Below are 18,237 nucleotides of genomic sequence, written 5' to 3'. Positions count from 1 at the left end.
AGATGTCTTTGGAAGGGCTTCTTTTAGTTCCATGAACTAAATACTGGACTGCTGTCGCTCTTTGTGATTGGAAAGGCTGCTTTTGAACTGTCTTCTGTTTATGTCTTTTTGCCACACACTTTCTATTTGAAGTTCTATGCGCAAGTTTTGTCAGAACATCATGACCTTTACATTACACAGGTTCTTTAAAATTTATGGCGTCTCTGAGCGGTTTTTTTTATTTACACATTTCCTCACAGGGGAGGCAGCCTCGGAGCGGAGCCGAGCCGCCTCTTTCATCCGCCCGGGTCTCGGGCGGGCAGAAGAGGCAGCGAGGCACTGAGTGGTGTGTTGGGAGGGGGCTCCTAGCGAAGCGCCCTAGGCAGCCACCTACATGGCCTACTCCCGCATGCCGGCCATGTGTCTGGGGGTCCTTCCTTGAGAGAGAAAGGCCAGCTGGAAGTACTTTAAAATGAACTAACAAATAAATACTCCCCAGTCCCCGGTGCCGAGTGGGACACGACAGCCTGCTGGAGCCCCTGGACTTGGCCTGGGAGGAACCAGGTGAGAGACTGGGAGAGAGTCTAGGAAGTCCAAAATGCCATTACGTGGGGGAAGGGTTGTGAGCGCCACCAGATATGGGAGCAACATCTGCCCCTGCCAGAGGCCCTGGGCCACCCCCACAGCCCTCAAGGGAGATCCACCACAAGAATCACACACAACGCCCAGCCAAGTCTCCTGTTGGTTACTTACTCATGTAGAAGATGACTAGGATGGCAACAGCCAAGGCGCCACCCAGGAGGCCTAGAATGAGCCCCAAACTGGGTGCTGAGGATGAAAAGGAGGAAAGAAAAATCATCACTATTCAGCCTGGCAGGAGCCATCCAAGGAATGTCTCAAGGCGGAATTTCCCAGACAAAGTGTCAGGTTGCAGGAGGCGGCAGGAGCTGCACTGAGGACCTTCCCCCTGCCACCTCCCCACAGGGTTCCTGCCTCCCCCACCCTCCCGGCCCCAGAGCCACCCTGGACATTCCTCCCCCTCAGCCCCAGCCTCTTTAGCACAGGGATGCAAGGAAAGACAGGTTGCTTACCTGTAACTGTAGATCTTCGAGTGGTCATCTGTGCATTCACACTTATGGGATAGAGCGCCTGCGCCGATCCCCGAATTGGTACCTAAAAAGCCCGGGATTTTTTCGCGCTCGGCACCAACGGGCATGCGTAGGCGTCCCAATGCGCATGCTCGCCGGCGCCAGCGCAAGGATCCCGCCAGTTCCTTCCTGACCGCTGGAAGCCCCTACTGGAGGGAGACCGTCAGCAGTGGGGAAGGAGGGCGGGTAGTGTGAATGCACAGATGACCACTCAAAGATCTACAGTTACAGGTAAGCAACCTGTCTATCTTCTTCGTGGTCTCTGTGCATCACACTTATGGGAGATTAGCAAGCAAGACTGCGTCAGGGCCGGGGGCCTTTTTTGGCTTAAGTTGCGAGATCAGGTTGCGATCCAAATCAGAGAGGCTCTTACTTATGCATAGCCCACAGCTATTTTATGTTATTTAACTTTTGCTGGCCTTTTTTTTAAAGTTTTTATTCTATTTTTATAGCAAGCAAGACATACCTGGAGGCGGGAAGACGGTCAACCCGAAGAAACAGCTTGCGACACCACAGCTCCCAAACGAGTCCTCTGCTGAGCATGCACATCCAGCACGTAGTGCTTCATAAAGGCATGTGGAGAGGACCAAGTGGCAGCCTTGCAAACGTCCACCAGGGAAGTGCCTTTCAGAAACGCCACTGACGTCGCCATCGCTCTTGTAGAGTGTCCACGAATAGGCCCAGGCAACGGCTTCTTTGCCAACAAATAACACAGTTCAATAGTCTCAGTGAGCCATTTTGACAGCCGTTGAGATGAAATTCTGGAACCTAACTTAGGAGCAGCGTATGAAACAAAAAGACGCTGATCCTTGCAAAAACTCTTGGAACGACTTAAGTAAAATAACAAAGCACGCTTAACATCAAGGGTGTGCAACCTATGTTCCTCCTCTGAGGAAGCATTAGGGTAAAAGGTAGGCAGCCAAACTTCCAAATTAAGGTGGAACTGAGAAACCACCTTGGGGAGAAAAGAAATATCAGGAGTTAGGAAAACCCCCGACTTTAGGATTTGTAGAATCTTTCGGGCTCAAGTGCCGTGTTTCGGGCTCAAGTTTTTCTTCCAGATGTTTCGTTCTCAGCTGTGGAGAACATCCTCAGTGGCGTTGCAGCCGGAGCAGGCGCTCTGACCTTCTTGGCTGCTGTGCATTGAGTGAGGCCAGGATGCACAGCAGCCAAGAAGGTCAGAGCGCCTGCTCTGGCTGCAACGCCACTGAGGATGTTCTCCGCAGCTGAGAACGAAACGTCTGGAAGAAAAACTTTCTCCAGTAGAACACGGCACTTGAGCCCGAAAGATTCTACAAACCCTAATGATGATGCCAGCCGTGAAAACCTGAAATCTTTGATAAAACCCCCGACTCCCGAAAAACCAAATATGGATAGTCACAGCGCATAGCCGTGAGCTCTCCTGCACGGCATGCAGTTGTAATGCCCACCAAAAACGCAGTTTTCCATGATGGCAGCTGCAAGGAACACTTGGCCATCGGCTCAAAGGGACGCCTAGTCAGCATGTCCAGCACCAAAGTCAAATCCCACAACTGTGGAGGTGATCTTGAAGGGGGATGCAGTCTGAGCAAACCCTTCAGGAGGGTCTTAGAATGAGGGTGCGCAAAAACAGAATGCCCCTCAATAGGGTCGTGAAAAGCAGAAATTGCTGCCAAATAAACTTTGATGGAAGAAAAAACAAGTCCGGCATCCACCAAAGACAACAAAAATTCAAAAATTACCGACAATCCCGCCCTTTGAGGCGGAACTGAAGGGTCAACGAAGAACTGGGGAAATTTCCTCCACTTCCTATCATAGGAAGTGCGAGTAGACAGCTTTCTGCTATTCAAAAAGACGTGCTGAACTCTACTGGAGAACCCGCAGGATCGATGAACCAAGCTGTCAGTTTCAGGTGGGGCACGTTGTGATGGAATACATGCCCCCCCCACCGAGCCGATAGCAGGTCTGGTTCCGCCAGAAACTGGTAGAAGACCCCCTTCGCCAGTTGGAGCAGGATCGGGAACCAGTTCTGACGAGGCCACCACGAAGTCAGCAGGATGCAGCAAGGTCTCTCTCGCGCGATCTTGTTGACCACCCTTGTCAATAGTGGCAGAGGTGGGAACAGGTACAGAAAACGACCCTCCCACGGGAACAGCAGACCGTCGCCCAACAACTCTGGGTCCGACCCCTCCCCTTGAGCAGAACAGAGGACACTTCCTGTTCTCGGCTGTAGCAAAAACATCCACCTGGGGATACCCCCAGAGTTGGAACACCAGTTGAAGGAAGTGCCACTGTATCTCCCACTCGTGCAGAGACGCCGCACCCCTGCTGAGGGAGTCTGCCTGTATATTGAGCACCCCTGGAAGGTGTGTAGCCTTCACAAAGATTCCGTGATCCAGGCACTCCGACCAGAGTTCCAGAGCCAGGGCACAGAGCAGACGGGAAACTGTCCCCCCCTGCCTGCTGATGTAGCAGAGGGCAGTAGTATTGTCTGTCAGAAGAGCAACAGTCTTCCCCGCCGCCCTGGGGCGAAAAGACCGGAGAGCAAAGTGAACCGCCAGCAGTTCTAGGTAATTTATGTGGCAACTGGACAGCGTCCGGGGCCAAGGCCCCCCTACACACAGGCCGTCCATGTGGGCCCCCCACCCCCACAAAGACGCATCTGTGGTAATCGTCACCGTTGGAACGGGCAAGTGGAATGGAGCTCCCTGACAGATGTTGCTCTTTGACTTCCACCAATTCAATGTTTGAAGTGTTGCAGGTGGAATTGCAAACCTCTTTCGAGGTGAGTGCCTCAACAGGCGAAACTGGCGCAAAAACCAAAGCTGCAGACCTCTCATTCTCAGCTTTGCAAAAATTAGCATGCTCGTAGTCGCCGCCATCAGCCCCAGCATCCGCTGCAGCTGTTGCGCTGTACCACACTTTCGATTCTGCAGAAGCCCGACCAGGTGGATAATGTCCATCGCTCTCTGCTGAGGCAGAAATGCACGATGCAGGTTTGTATCCAGCAAAGCCCCTATGAACTGAACTGTCCTTGAAGGAGTGAGATGTGATTTCTCCAGATTGACTTGCAGCCCCAAGGTGCGAAGAAGACGAAGAGTGATGGCAATGTTGGCCGACAGAAGCTCTTTCGACTCCGCCACAAGGAGCCAGTCGTCTATGTATGGAAAGACGACTATCCCTTGAAGCCGGAGATGGGCAGCCACAACGCTCATCATCTTCGTGAGCACCTGAGGTGCAGTGGACAGACCAAACGGAAGGGCCTTGAACTGGAAGTGTTGAGAACCTACTACAAACCGAAGGAAACGTCTGAACACAGGATGAATGCTGACGTGGAAGTAGGCATCCTTGAGGTCCAGCGTTGCCATCCAGTCCCCCTGGTTGATGAGAGGCAGGATCGTCTGCAGAGTGGACATTCTGAACTTCTGGTACAGAATAAACTTGTTCAGATTCCGCAAATCCATGATGGGTCTCAGACCCCCATCCCGTTTGGGAACCAGGAAATAGCGAGAGTAGAAACCTCCCATCCTGGCCTCCACAGGGACCCGTTCTATGGCTTGTTTCTGTAGGAGGTTGCTCACCTCTGCCAGCAGTACCATTGATATGGTGGGTAGGGATAGGGACAAGGCGGCCACTGACGTTGCTCCCATGGTGGAATCGGTAGAAAGCGACGAGCCACCACAGCAGGTTCCAGCTCTCTCCGACCACGCCCCTAGTCAATCGGTACCGAAGGCTCTGTAGGCGCCAGCACCTCCACCTCCGAGACCGAATTGCTGTCACTACGCCGACTCGACCCCGATGAGCGGGAGCGCTGAGTCAGATCGATCTCATGCTCCGATGCTGAAAGACGGAGCTGCGAAGCACCACCTCTCGACACCGAAGGGCTCTGGTGCGGGGATGCCAGGATCTTCCTCGGCGGGGCAGTCGATGTCGAAGCCGAGGCGCCACGAGAAGGAGGAGGAGTGCGGGACGATCTCTTCTTCCGCTTCTCCTTAGATTTTGCCTTCTTCGACTCGGATGACAGGGTCCCCGAATCATCCTGACCGTCGGGGCCGCTGACTCTCCCATCGGTACCGATGGGCCCGATGCCGTCTGCTGAGGCCAAAGTGCTGACTTGACCAGTGCAGCCGAAAGCCTCGCCGCTCGATTCTTCCGAGTTTGCTTAGAAAAACACAAACAGTGGGAGCAGGAGTCCACTCGATGGCCCTCACCCAAGCAGAGAAGACAGAGGGAATGGCCGTCGGCAGCGGGGGGGGGGGGGCTGATTTTCTTTTCACAAGAGCGGCAGTGCTTGAAAAATCCCCAGCGTGTTTCCATAGACTCCAGATGCACAAAAACCCACACAGTAAAGTCTCTGAGGGGAAAAACTGGGGGAAAAGAGACTAGGCCCCGAAGGGCAAGTGCAACAACAACAAACTTTTTTTTTAAACTAACTATCTAACAACTAACTAACTAACTACACTAAGAAAAACAACAAACGGGCTATACACAACAATTTTAGGAAAAAATCCAAACGCTACTTCACTGACCGGGGACACGAAAGGAGCTTCTCTCGGCGCAGCGGTCAGAAAGGAACTGGCAGGATCCTTGCACTGGCGCCGGCAAGCATGCGCATTGGGACGCCTGCAAATGCCCGTTGGTGCTGAGTGCGCAAAAATCCCGGGCTTTTTAGGTACCGATTCGGGGATCGGTGCAGGCGCTCTATCCCATGAGTGTGATGCACAGAGACCACGAAGATCTGGTTAGCACCCCCAATGGAAGTCTAGGGACCTCCTGGGAGATGCTGTTCAGAACAGTGACCAGGCGGGGGGAGGCTTTTCATGGAGTTCCCCCCCTTTCTCAAACATACTCCTTCCAGACTCTGCCAGCCCCCATCGCCAAAGGCCCAAGCCTCGCCGTCCGCAGTCCCTCACCTGGCTCCTCCCAGGCCAAGTCCAGGGGCTCCGGCAGGCTGTCGTGTCCCACTTGGCACTGGTAGCGGTCCCTCTCCTTGGGGTCCACCTCGATGCTGAGCCAGGTGTGGAAGGTCCCGTCCGAGTTGGGGACGACACCCCCTGAATAGGTCTCCGGCTTCTGGTCCTCCCCGTCCTTCATCCAGGCGACCTCGATCTCCTTCGGGTAGAAGCCGTAGAGTTGGCAGAAGAGGGTCTCCTGGCCATCGTGGCCCTTCTTGCGTGCCACCCTTGCCATTGGGGCCTCTGTGGAAAGGGCAACGTCATCCTGTGTTAATACCCTGCATCTCCCAAGATGACAGATTGGAGACTGGCCTTGAAGGGATTCCATGTGGCCATCCAGTCCCACCCCCAATTTGATGTGTCAAAATTGTGGCATCTTCAAGAGATGCAAAATTCTACAGAAGGGGATTCTCCAGGTTAGACTTGGAAATCATACTGAGGTTCTGAGACTGGCCTCATGAGTCTCTTCAGGGTTTTGGGACGAACAGCCTTCCCTACATTTCAGGGTTTTAAAAAAAATTACCTTTAGGGTCTGACTCAGATTTTTTTGGCATCCTAGACAGGGCTGACTACTTTCATCCCACCCCACCCCCCAAAAAAATCAGAGCAGCAGCAACATCCCCCAGGCGCTCCTTCCTCCCTCACTCTCCACTCCCCTTCTGCTTTCTTCCCTCATTCTCTCACATACACAGAGGGCAGAATCAATGCTCTCTCTAAACCGCATAGTTTTGTGAACAAAAAGTCAGCATGTGGCCATAATAGCTGAGATGAAGGATTTGGTGGGGAACGTTGGAGGACTCTGTGTAAAAACTTGCGACCATCCAAAAATTCATGACTTTTGCAGTGGTTCCTAGAGACAAGGGTGTGAACAATTCTAGCGTGGTGTGCTGTCCCCTTAGAATAATCATTTGAATGCTGGGAAGGCTCCTCTAAAAATCTCGCAGATCCCCCTTTTGCCAGATCCCGTTTTAGGAGAAAACTCCTGTTTTGGAGAGTCAGTGCTCTCACCAACCCCTTTCAAACTCTGAGACTCCCCCCAGGCATTTGCAGCCATTTCTACCCTCCCACAAGTCAGCTCCTTAGCTAGCCAGCAGTGGGGGAGGATTGGCAGGAAAAGGAAAAGGAGGTGATTCTCTGGTAGCTAGGAGTCAGTTTGGTGTAGTGGTTCAGTGTGTGGACTCTTATCTGGGAGAACCGGGTTTGATTCCCCACTCCTCCATTTGCAGCAGCTGGAATGGCCTTGGGTCAGCCATAGCTCTGGCAGAGGTTGTCCTTGAAAGGGCAGCTGCTGTGAGAGCTCTGTCAGCCCCACCCACCTCACAGGGTGTCTGTTGGGGAAGAAGGGAAAGGAGATTGTAGGCCACTCTGAGCCTCTGTCCTTGAAAGGGCAGCTGCTGTGAGAGCCCTCTCCAGCCCCACCCACCTCACAGGGTGTCTGTTGTGGGGGAGGAAGGGAAAGGAGATTGTAGGCCGCTCTGAGCCTCTGTCCTTGAAAGGGCGGCTGCTGTGAGAGTCCTCTCCAGCCCCACCCACCTCACAGGGTATCTGTTGTGGGGGAGGAAGGGAAAGGAGATTGTAGGCCGCTCTGAGCCTCTGTCCTTGAAAGCCGCTAATTAAGATACCAAAATGGGCGTTTGAGAGAGAATTTGGCTGGAACTTTCAGTTGGTTTACAAGGAAGCTGCAGGAGCAGCAGAACGCAATTAAAGCCGGAGTTTGCGTGAAGGCAAGAATTTTTCCTTCAGAAGTCAAAAAACAACGGAGGGACTCCTGTGGAACTTTATTGTTGAGTCTCAGTACTCTGTTTGGAAAATTAAGAGACTGTGTGGGGTCCTCCCTGTAATACTGTATTCGAGACTCCTTTTTGTCTTTGATTTCTACTGGATGTATATGAATGTATGCTTACTTTTGTAGGCTGTTTATTATATAAGTTACCGTACTTAATTTTGTACATACTAGTTAAGAGTGTTTTTGCACAATATTTTTGATATTTTTGTATTCCATATATTGTGCTGCCATTGTTCTTTTGCTTTGCTTTGCTCTGTCCTTGAAAGGGCAGCTGCTGTGAGAGCCCTCTCGGCCCCACCCACCTCACAGGGTGTCTGTTGTGGGGGAGGAAGGGAAAGGAGATTGTAGGCCGCTCTTATTTGCCAGCTTCCAGGAATCCAGAATATCTGCTTTAGCCCAGACTTCTTCAAGAACATTTTTAAAATGACTAATTAAGGTCTCTCAAGGGTTAGATGAGGTCAGGAATTACAGGACAATCTTTTTACTTAATGTTGACTATAAAATCTACTCAGCTATTTTGGCTAATAGACTAAAAAAGGTATTAACCAAGCTAAAACATACAGATCAAACTGGGTTTCTGCCAAAACGGCACATGAGTTCCAATTTAAGAACAATATTAAATGTTTTAGAGCACTATGAAATTAGTGGGAAGAAACAATTGGCACTATTTTTTTTGGACGCGGAGAAGGCTTTCGATAATTTGAACTGGAATTTTATGTTTTGTCAGTTACAAGCAATGAATTTTGGAGTTAATTTTATTCAGAACGTGAAAGCCATTTATAAAGACCAAAAAGCCAAAGTGATAGTGAATGGAGACTTATCAGATGAAATACAGTTAAGAAAAGGCACTAGACAGCGCTGCCCGTTGTCTCCGTTACTTTTTGTGTTATCTTTAGAAATTTTATTGGAGTCCATAAGAACATCAAAATTAAAGGTTTAGAGGTTAGAGATCAAAAATACAAAGTGCTGGCATATGCCGATGATGTAGTTCTAATTATAGTTCTAATTGTAGTTCTAGTCTAATTATAGTCTAATTGTAGTTCTCTGCTTTCCAGAGGCTGCCAAGCTACTCGGCCTAGAAGTTAGTCTGAAGAAGACAGAAGTTCTCCACCAGCCTGCACCCCAGGAAAATTATCACCCTCCCTGCATCACTGTGGGTGAATCAGTTCTGAAGACAGCCCAGCAGTTCAGCTACCTGGGGTGCATCATCTCCTCAGATGCTAAGATCGACAAGGAGATTGACAACAGGCTGGCAAAGGCAAAACGTGCATTTGGCCGACTGCACAAAAGAGTGTGGAGCAACAAGCATCTGAAAAAAGGCACAAAGATCAATGTTTACAAAGCGGTTGTGATGACAACCCTCATCTACGGCTCCGAATCGTGGGTTTTATACCGTCATCACCTGCGACTCCTCGAGCGCTTTCATCAGCGCTGCCTTCGCACCATCCTCAACATCCACTGGAGTGACTTTGTGACCAACACTGAAGTTCTCAAGCGGGCGGAGGTTACCAGCATCGAGGCACTACTGTTGAAGACGCAGCTGCGCTGGGCAGGGCATATTTCAAGGATGGAAAACCACCGCCTTCCCAAGATTGCCCTGTATGGCGAACTCTCCACCGGCCATCGAAATAGAGGGGCACCAAAGAAGAGGTACAAGGACTCCTTGAAGAAATCCCTTGGCACCTGTCGCATCAACCATCACCAGTGGTCTGACCTAGCCTCAGATCACAAAGCATGGAGGCACACCATCCACCAGGCTGTCTCTTCTTTTGAGAACGCACGCATAGCTGGTCTTGAGGACAAAAGGAGATTGAGGAAGAATCGCACTGCTACAGCACCAACCCTAAATCAGACTTTTCCCTGCAGCCCCTGTGGCCGGACCTGCCTGTCCCGCATTGGTCTTGTCAGCCACCAGCGAGCCTGCAGCAGACGTGGACTATTGCACCCTTCTTAAATCTTCGTTTGCGAAGCCAAGCCGAGAGAGTTCTAATTATACAAGATCCAATAGACTCAATTGAGGAAGTTGTAAAAGAGTTAAATGAATATGGGCAAGTCGCTGGGCTAAAGGTAAATTATAAAAAATCCAAAGTCATAACTAAAAACATCTCTACTCAGGATGCACAGGTTATTGAAATAAGATCAGGTTTTCAGAGGGAAACTAAGGTAAGATACCTGGGGATAGTGCTTAGTAATAAATGCAGTAACATTTATGAGCTCAATTATGAGCCGCTTTTAAAAGAACTCGAAGCCAAGCTAAAGAAATGGTGTAACTTGCAATTATCTTTCATGGGTAGAATTGCTCTGACTAAAATGTATATCCTACCTAAGGTATTATTTTTATTTCAAATGGTCAACTTCGCAGCCAGAAAAATTTTTATTGTTAAGTTAGGGTGACCATAATGTCTGAAGGCCAGCCAGGGACACCTTTGGGGGGGGGGAAGGTAGGGGTGCGCGCGCGCACCGCCGGAAACAGGAAGGGACGTCACTTCTGGTGACGTCATGCCACCGCCGGAAACAGGAAGTGACATCACTTCCTGTGACATCATTTCCCCGCGTCACCTGCCGGAAACGGGAACACGCGCAGGGACGCTCCCTCCCTCACTCGCCGCCTTCCCCGCCGGCGCCCGCGGCCCACCGCCTCTGGGGCTGGCTAAACCGGGACCTCTAAATGGTCCCGGTATAGCCAGCCCGGGAGGCGGGAATAGGGGGCCAGAACCGGGACATTCCCGGGCGCCCGGGACGGTCTGGCCACCAGAAACTGATTAGATCCTTTATCTGGTTAGATAAGAAACCAAGAATTAAATGGAAAATTTTAATGGATTCGAAGGAAAACGGAGGTTTAGGTCTACCAGATTGGGAAAACTATCACTTGGCATGTGGTGTGGTCTGGCTGCGAGATTGGATAGGCCTTGAAAACAAAAGAATATTAACCTTGGAAGGTTTCGACCTCCAAAATGGGTGGCACCATAACCTATGGAATGCAGACAGAGCACAGAAATACTTTGTCAATCATTTGGTACGTAAGGGGATTTACAATGTTTGGCAGAAACTTAAAAAGAAAATATATAATAAAGTTCCGAGATGATTATCACCTAGTGAGGCTGCAATTCAACCACAATTAAGGGACTATTCAACGTTAGTCAGATACCAGGACCTACTGGATGGAAAGGACAGAATATATGGGAAAGAAGAATTGGAGGCGAAAGGCATAAAGTTAGACTGGTGGACCATGACCCTAGTATTGGCCAAATTTAATAAGGATAAACTGATTGGGTTTACCAACACCAAATTTGATTTAGATAAAATTTTAGTAAATAAGGTGGATAAAGTTATTAAGAAAACTTATAATTATATAATGCAGATGAAATTGGAGGATGAAGTTGTTAAAGATGTGATGCTGAAGTGGTCCAAGAACTTGACGGAAAATGTTGATCTGGAAACATGGTCTCGCTTCTGGAAATTGAACTATAAAATCGTTAAGCCATATAATTTTAGAGAAAATTTTTTAAGTTATTTCATAGATGGCACATCACTCCTGTTCAATTAAATAAGATTAAGGTGTCTATTCCCCCAAACTGTTGGAAATGCGGGACAAAGGTTGGTTCATTTTTCCACCTATGGTGGACTTGCAAATTGGCAAAGAAATTTTGGGTTAAAGTTTATGAGATGCTGAAAGCGATGCTAAATATAAACTGGCAGTTTAAACCCGCAATTATGTTATTGTCCCTAGTAAGGAAGGAGGTCCCACAGGAGGATGAATATCTGACAATATATGTGTTAACGGCAGCTCGAATTGTTTATGCCAGGCATTGGAAACAAAAAGAAACTCCTGAATTAGAGGAGGTGGTAGATAAAACACTGCAAGCCGCGGAGATGGATATTCTATCAAATATGTTAAAAGGGATTCCCAAAGTTGAAGCAATTAAAAAATGGGAAAAATTTTATAGTTGGTTAAAAAAAAGGTGCAAGGTAAAAGACAGTTAAAGGTAAAAAGAAATGTAAGTGTTACCATTTACAAAGAAAAAATGTCGTTAAGATGGATGTTCGATTACGGTTTGACACCACGTTCTACCCCATTTGGGTAATTCGGGGATAGATTATATCTTAGAGGATAATATTGTTTATGTGGAAGGCAAATCTATCTGTATGTGAAATGTTAGAGTTATACTGTTTTGTAAATTATTTTTGGTGTTGTAATAAACTTTTGATTTACTTAAAAAAAAAAAAGGAGATTGTAGGCCGCTCTGAGCCTCTGTCCTTGAAAGGGCAGCTGCTGTGAGAGCCCTCTCAGCCCCACCCACCTCACAGGGTGTCTGTTGTGGTGGTTGAAGGGAAAAGAGATTGTAGGCCGCTCTGAGCCTCTGTCCTTGAAAGGGCAGCTGCTGTGAGAGCCCTCTCAGCCCCACCCACCTCACAGGGTGTCTGTTGTGGGGAACGAAGGGAAAGGAGATTGTAGGCCGCTCTGAGCCTGTCCTTGAAAGGGCAGCTGCTGTGAGAGCCCTCTCCAGCCCCACCCACCTCACAGGGTGTCTGTTGTGGGGGAGAAAGGGAAAGGAGATTGTGAGCTGCTCTGAGACTCTTTGGAGTGGAGGGCGGGATATAAATCCAATATCTTCTCTGAACCTTCTTTTTTGAAAACACATTAGCAAGGCATTTGTTTTAATAGAAGGGGGGAAACATGACATATTCCTCCCCCCAAACAACAGTAAATGCTTTCTGATGTGCTGTTCGGGGGGGGGGGGGGGGGCTCCAGCAACGTGGTAGAGTCCTAAGCAAAAAGTGGCAGACTCTACTCATTTTGCCGGAGAGGGGAGAAAGAAGCTCCCCTTTAAGCACTCAGCCTCCCCCCTAAAATATTGTAGAGAGAGGAGGGAGGTGATTAATCTCCCAAGGCCAGAGAGCTCCCCCCACACACACACTGGGGACTCCTCACCTGTCCTCAGGAGGGTCTCCTTGCCATAGTCCAGGTACCTCTGCAGCCACTCCACACAGGCCTCCTCCAGGTAGGACTTCCAGCGCTGGGCTGAATAGATCTCGTTCTCCCACCTCCTCATGGTCTCTTTGGCCTGGGGCATCGGGGCTGTCCAGGTGACAGTCTTCATGTCCAGGGAGATGAAGTCCTCCCCATCGTAGGCATACTGGTAAAGCCCCCCACCGAACTGCCCCTCTGGCCGCACGTCACAACCGTACATGGCCTGCAACATGTGGAGCCCTGCAAGAGACACGCGGAAGATGATGAGGGAACCGCTTACGGGGTGTTTGTGTGTGGAAGGTCGATCCCCACTTAAAAGGGGGGCAAAAGGCGGCAAGAAAGGCAAGCCCCTCCCATCGAGACCTCTCTGCTCCCCACTCTCCAAAGGGGCTAGCCAGGAGGGGGTCTGCCTCTTACTTTCCCACCCCCTTACAGGGACCTGCTTCTTAGGAGGAGAAACAATTAGGGGAGAGGCGAGCTTTTGGATGGTGGAGGAAGGAGACGATGTCTCCCTCCCTCCCGTTTTAATGTAGTTTCTACACACTCGGGGGATTTACTAGGATAAGAAAGAATCTGAGGGGTCATTAGATTGAAGCATACCTTCTCCAGTGGATTCTCCTGCATGTAGGAGTCTCTCCCTCATGTCCCAAAGGAATGCAGAGTAAACTCCAGGATGGGCTTCAGAAATCAGTGCCGGATCTAGGGGGGAGCACAGGGGGGTGCTTGCCCCGGGTGCCACCGGAAAGGGGGGGGCGCCAAATTGGGTATGGAGTCCATTCTATTCTGGGCCCATAATGGGGCATCATTTTTTTTTTATTTTGATCCCCTCAAAAAACATGTAGATCCGGTCCTGTTAATCCACCCCCTCTAGCTACAGCTTTTAAAGGGAGAAATCCCTTGAAGAGTTCCATTTATTGTAGGGAGGGGGAAGAAACAGCCTGGGTAGGAGGATTCCGGCCCTGCCCAGTATCCCACAAACGAAACACAGGAAACTCCCTTGGCAGCTAGGAAATACTGAAGGACACCATGCTCATCCCAGGCTATCCGAAACCTCTCTGGCGTGAAGGGAAGGGAGAAATGCTGCAGGGAAAAGTTCTCTGTGGAGTCAAATCCTTACACTGCCCCCCTGCTCCAGAAAGGGAGGGCTCTTCTGCAGGGATTCCCACCCAGCTCAGGATCAAGTTTTGCCCGGGGGGGGGGGGTGGCGGAGGGTGCAAAATCTGCAGTAGGGTCAGATTCCAAGTGAAAATAATAATGAGAACAGTCATGATTTTATTCCTTTGTTTGGGAGCAAATGAGACAGTATTCTGCTACATATACCACCCCCCACCCTCACTGTTTTAAGTCTCCTCAAACTAAAACCATGGGTGGTGGGGGGGGACACCTCTCAGCTTTTACTAAATTTAAATGATTTTTACTCCAATTCCAAATGTGTGTGTGTGCGGCGGGGCTGGAATGATAGACATCTCTGTACTGAACACAATGTAGGATGTTTTACACAGGTTACACTATAATCTCACAGAGCAATATATATAAAACAAAAGTGGAATACTTCATGGCTGAGATAAAGATTGGAAGGCTAAGGGAGGGGAGACAGACTTCTTTTCAAAAAGCCTTTTCGATATTTCTCAATAGGAAAATTGGAAAATTTAGGTAACCGCTGGAAAAACCTCTGGTGAGGTATTTTCTCTTTCAAAATGAAGAAAAATGCTTCTGAAGGGGAAAAAAACTCACTTTAAATTGAAAACCTGGGAAATAATACATTACGAAAGCTCTCAGTGTTTTCAGTATCATGACGCTGAGCTGAATTTCCCTCCTATTGTGACTCTATTATTATAGAATTTGCGTCCGAGGAACGCACCTTCTTCTGTTTATGACTGAATTTTTCTACCTTCCATTTGTCTCCCTTCCCTCGGAGATTATCAAAATTAAAGATCCAGGGGCTGCAGTCACATCTGAGGCAGCAGGTTCCAACTGTTTCTCAAGTACAGACTGGCCATTTTCTTACAGAAAAGGTATTTATTCCGAGCATTAAGTTCCACAGACTTGTGCCAAACAGGCAACAGCCAACCCCCCCTGCTCATCTCTTGCCTTGGAAACGCCACAGGCTGGAGCTGCTAAGAGTCGGCTGTCACTGGGTGGCACATTCACGTCACATGTCAACAAAGCCATAAAAGATGCATTCCATGTTGTTAAACTGGTAAAAGAAGTTTAGGTGTGATAGCAAAGTAAGTATTGCATCTACTTCAATTTCCCCCGGGGAAAGAACCTTTTTGTGTGCCTTCGACATTTCTAAAAATGTTCCATTTTTGTGGTGGGCTTAATTCTGCATAAAAGTAAGGAAACCAAGCGGTTCTTAGAAATACAGATGGTTGTTCTTGGAAACGGGAATATTCAGAGCTGGGACTGGTAGACCACCACCCCCAAATGGCAGGAAAAGAGACTGAAAAGAGACTAAAGAGACCAAGTAACCAAATGTTCCATAGGGTTCAAATGTTTGATGCTCACATGTTTTCACGCTAAGAATTCTGATAAATAAAATATATGTATTTTTCAATAATCCCCAAATGAGAAAAGACCGATGTGGGTACCTGGGTTTTGTTGTGCCGAGTGTGGAGAGGATGGTTACTCCAGGACAATTATTCTCAGAGGATTCTAGTCACCATTGTTCAGTGAGCTATCGGGTGACATTTTCCCAGACAGCAGAATTCCCTTGGGGTCCCGATTATGTGAAAGGCTTTGGCTGGATCCGTACCAGGAGCTCTTAGCACAGCCGTCCTCATGCCATTGGCTGGATGTGGAACTGAAACAGGGGTCTGATGTGGCCCTTAACATAGTCGAGGACACCCCATTAAGTCCCACAAGGTTCCCGCAGCAAATTCAAAAAATGGCGACGCCATCTCTAACTCCTGGAAAGGGGGTCAGAAGGACCATGAGGCAAATTCATGCAGTGGAATAGGGGGGGCTGTCTAAGAGAGAACAGCCAGAGAAGAGGATGAGGACACACTTGAAGGGCTTGCAAGCTCCCCAGCCAAAGCGGCTGCCCCTCGCTAACTGCAGGTGAGTCCATGAGGGCCCACCCAGAGTCTCCCACCTTCCCTCAGCCCTGCCAAGATGCAGGTGGGTTATACAGGTCAGGTGGGGAAGAGCCCATGGCAACATATTCCTCCAGAGTAAAAACAGGTTGCTTACCTGTAACTGATGATCTTCGAGCGGTCATCTGTGCAGTCCCACACATGGGTCTTGCCCTCGGCAACGGATCCTAACCTTGGAGACTCCAAAAGCTCGCTTGGGCGTTTTTTTTGGCGCGCTTTCTGGCTCGCTGTGGGGAGCAGGCACCGACTGCGCATGCCTGGAGTGAGCGGAAGGCGCCCCTCCCACTCAGTTTCTTCCAGCCGCTACTGACATCCATGCAGGAGAAAAACAAAGAGCCAGCAGAAGGGAAGGCTGGGTGGGTGGGTGTGACTGCACAGATGACCACTCAAAGATCATCAGTTACAAGTAAGCAACCTGTTTATCTTCACTGTGGTATCTGTGCAGTCCCACATATGGGTGATTAACAAGCGAAACACAGGAGGCAGGTCCTGGAAATTGGTAAGCAAGCCATAATAGTTACTTTACATAGAAACGGTGCAGGTAGTGCATATTTCAGGAATGCAGAATATTACAGAGGATAGGTATGACCATATAAAGGAGGTGATAGTAGAGATCTTGACACCAGTTCTTGGTATGAAGAAAAAGGAACTGGAGAAAGATATAGAAAATGGCTATAGAGCTTGCCTTAGTTTTTTCAAGGAACACCGCCTGCTGAGAGGTTTATATAAGGTGTATTAGGAGGAAAATGAAGGAATTGGTTTGCCAGACGATGAGAGACAAATCATTAAAGTTATATCGTTGGCATATTACACCAATAAAACTGAAGAAAGTGTATTTCGAAATTGCTGGTTGCTTTGTTGCAGGGAAACAAATTGATACCATGCAATTCACAAACAAAGTAAGATGATTTGAAATGCCAATGTTTTTTTTTCTTCTTTTTTGGACCACAGTGTAGAAGAAAGAAAGTTTTCTTTTTTGTTAGTTCTAGACTTAGCTGAGGTAGATACTCTGATGGAGATACTAAGAGAAGAAATTAACAAATAGATAGAAGGAAAACAGAACTTATTGTACGAAAGTGTATTCCAAACTTGCTGGGGGTTTTGTTGTTGTTGTTGTTGCAGGGAATTAAATAGATACTGTGTAATTTATAAATAAAGTAAGATGACTTGAAATGCCAAATGTTCTTTTGGATCACAGTGTAGAAGAAAGGAAGTATTTTTGGTTGGTTCTAGACTGAGCTGAGGTAGATACTCTGATGGAGATATTATGAGAAGAAATTAACAAACAGACAAATAGAAGGGAAATGGAACTTATTGTATGAATGATTATGGGGGAAAGATAATAAGAATATAGTGTAAAAAGGGGTTAACTGTAGAATGTATGATTTGGTTTAGGTTAGAACAAAGGATTTGTATTCTAATGATATAAGTACATAATGCATCCCACGGTCTACATCCCTAAGTTTATGTTTTGTGTATATATACATATATTGTTATTATTGTTGTTAAATGTAATAAAAAGTTAAAAACTAAAACAAAAATAGTTACTTTACATATAGGCACTCACCTGGAGCAGGATCAGTGAAAGACTGAACGGAGGACTGCCTGATCGAAGGAGGCATCATGTCTAGTTTGAACATCCAGGGCATAATGAGCACCGAATGTGGACGGAGAGGACCAGGTTGCAGCGGCACAAATGTCCTCCAAGGATACTCCTTGCAGAAATGCCGAAGAAGTTGAGATGGCTCTAGTGGAATGAGCCTTGAGTCTGACAGGTAATGGTTGTTTAGCAGCCTCGCAACACAACCAAATTGCACTAGACACCCGTTTGGAAAGTCTCTGGGTGGATATCTTGGCGCCTTTATGGGGATTGCCATAGGCTACAAACAAATTAGGGTCCTTGCGAAAAGGTTGTGTACATGCAAGATAGAAGGATAAGGCTCTCTTCACGTCGAGAGTATTCAGGATCCTTTGACCCGTGTCCTTGGGTTCCGGAAAAAAAGCTGGTAAGGAAGTTGCACTTGAAAGGTGGAAGGGAGAGACGACCTTCTGGAGAAAGGTGGGGTCCGCTTGAAGAACCACCTTGGAACTATGAAAGACAGTGTAAGGTGGATCAGCACGGAAGGTACATAGATCGCTTGCCCGTTTACCTGAGGGGAGGGCAACCAATAGGGCAGTCTTCCAGGAAAGTAAACGTAAGTCAACAGATGCTAAGGGCTCAAAACGTGGTTTTGAATTTCCTGAGATCTAGAATTGGACGTCTGCCTCTGTCTCATTTTCAGACTAGAAAGTATCTGGAACAGAATCCCGTCTTTTGGAGATG

The 18,237-nt window shown here is 48.3% G+C and overlaps 1 protein-coding gene across 1 annotated transcript in view; it reads right to left on the bottom strand.

Moving 5' to 3' along the window:
* LOC132571666 (class I histocompatibility antigen, F10 alpha chain-like) overlaps positions 1-18,237 on the bottom strand; it is a 30,202-nt gene that overhangs the window by 1,302 nt on the left and 10,663 nt on the right. Inside the window, exons 5-7 of the mRNA XM_060238459.1 lie at positions 12,781-13,130; positions 6,020-6,304; positions 733-807 (exon numbers count right to left, since the gene is read on the bottom strand). Of these exons, the coding sequence (XP_060094442.1) occupies positions 733-807; positions 6,020-6,304; positions 12,781-13,130 (710 nt within the window). The remainder of the gene's footprint in view (positions 1-732; positions 808-6,019; positions 6,305-12,780; positions 13,131-18,237) is intronic.

Source organism: Heteronotia binoei, chromosome 5 (assembly GCF_032191835.1).
Source record: "Heteronotia binoei isolate CCM8104 ecotype False Entrance Well chromosome 5, APGP_CSIRO_Hbin_v1, whole genome shotgun sequence".
In the NCBI taxonomy this organism is placed as follows: Eukaryota; Metazoa; Chordata; class Lepidosauria; order Squamata; family Gekkonidae; genus Heteronotia; species Heteronotia binoei.
The sequence above is the reverse complement of the archived record's forward strand: the minus strand, read 5'-3'. Positions and strand labels throughout refer to the sequence as shown.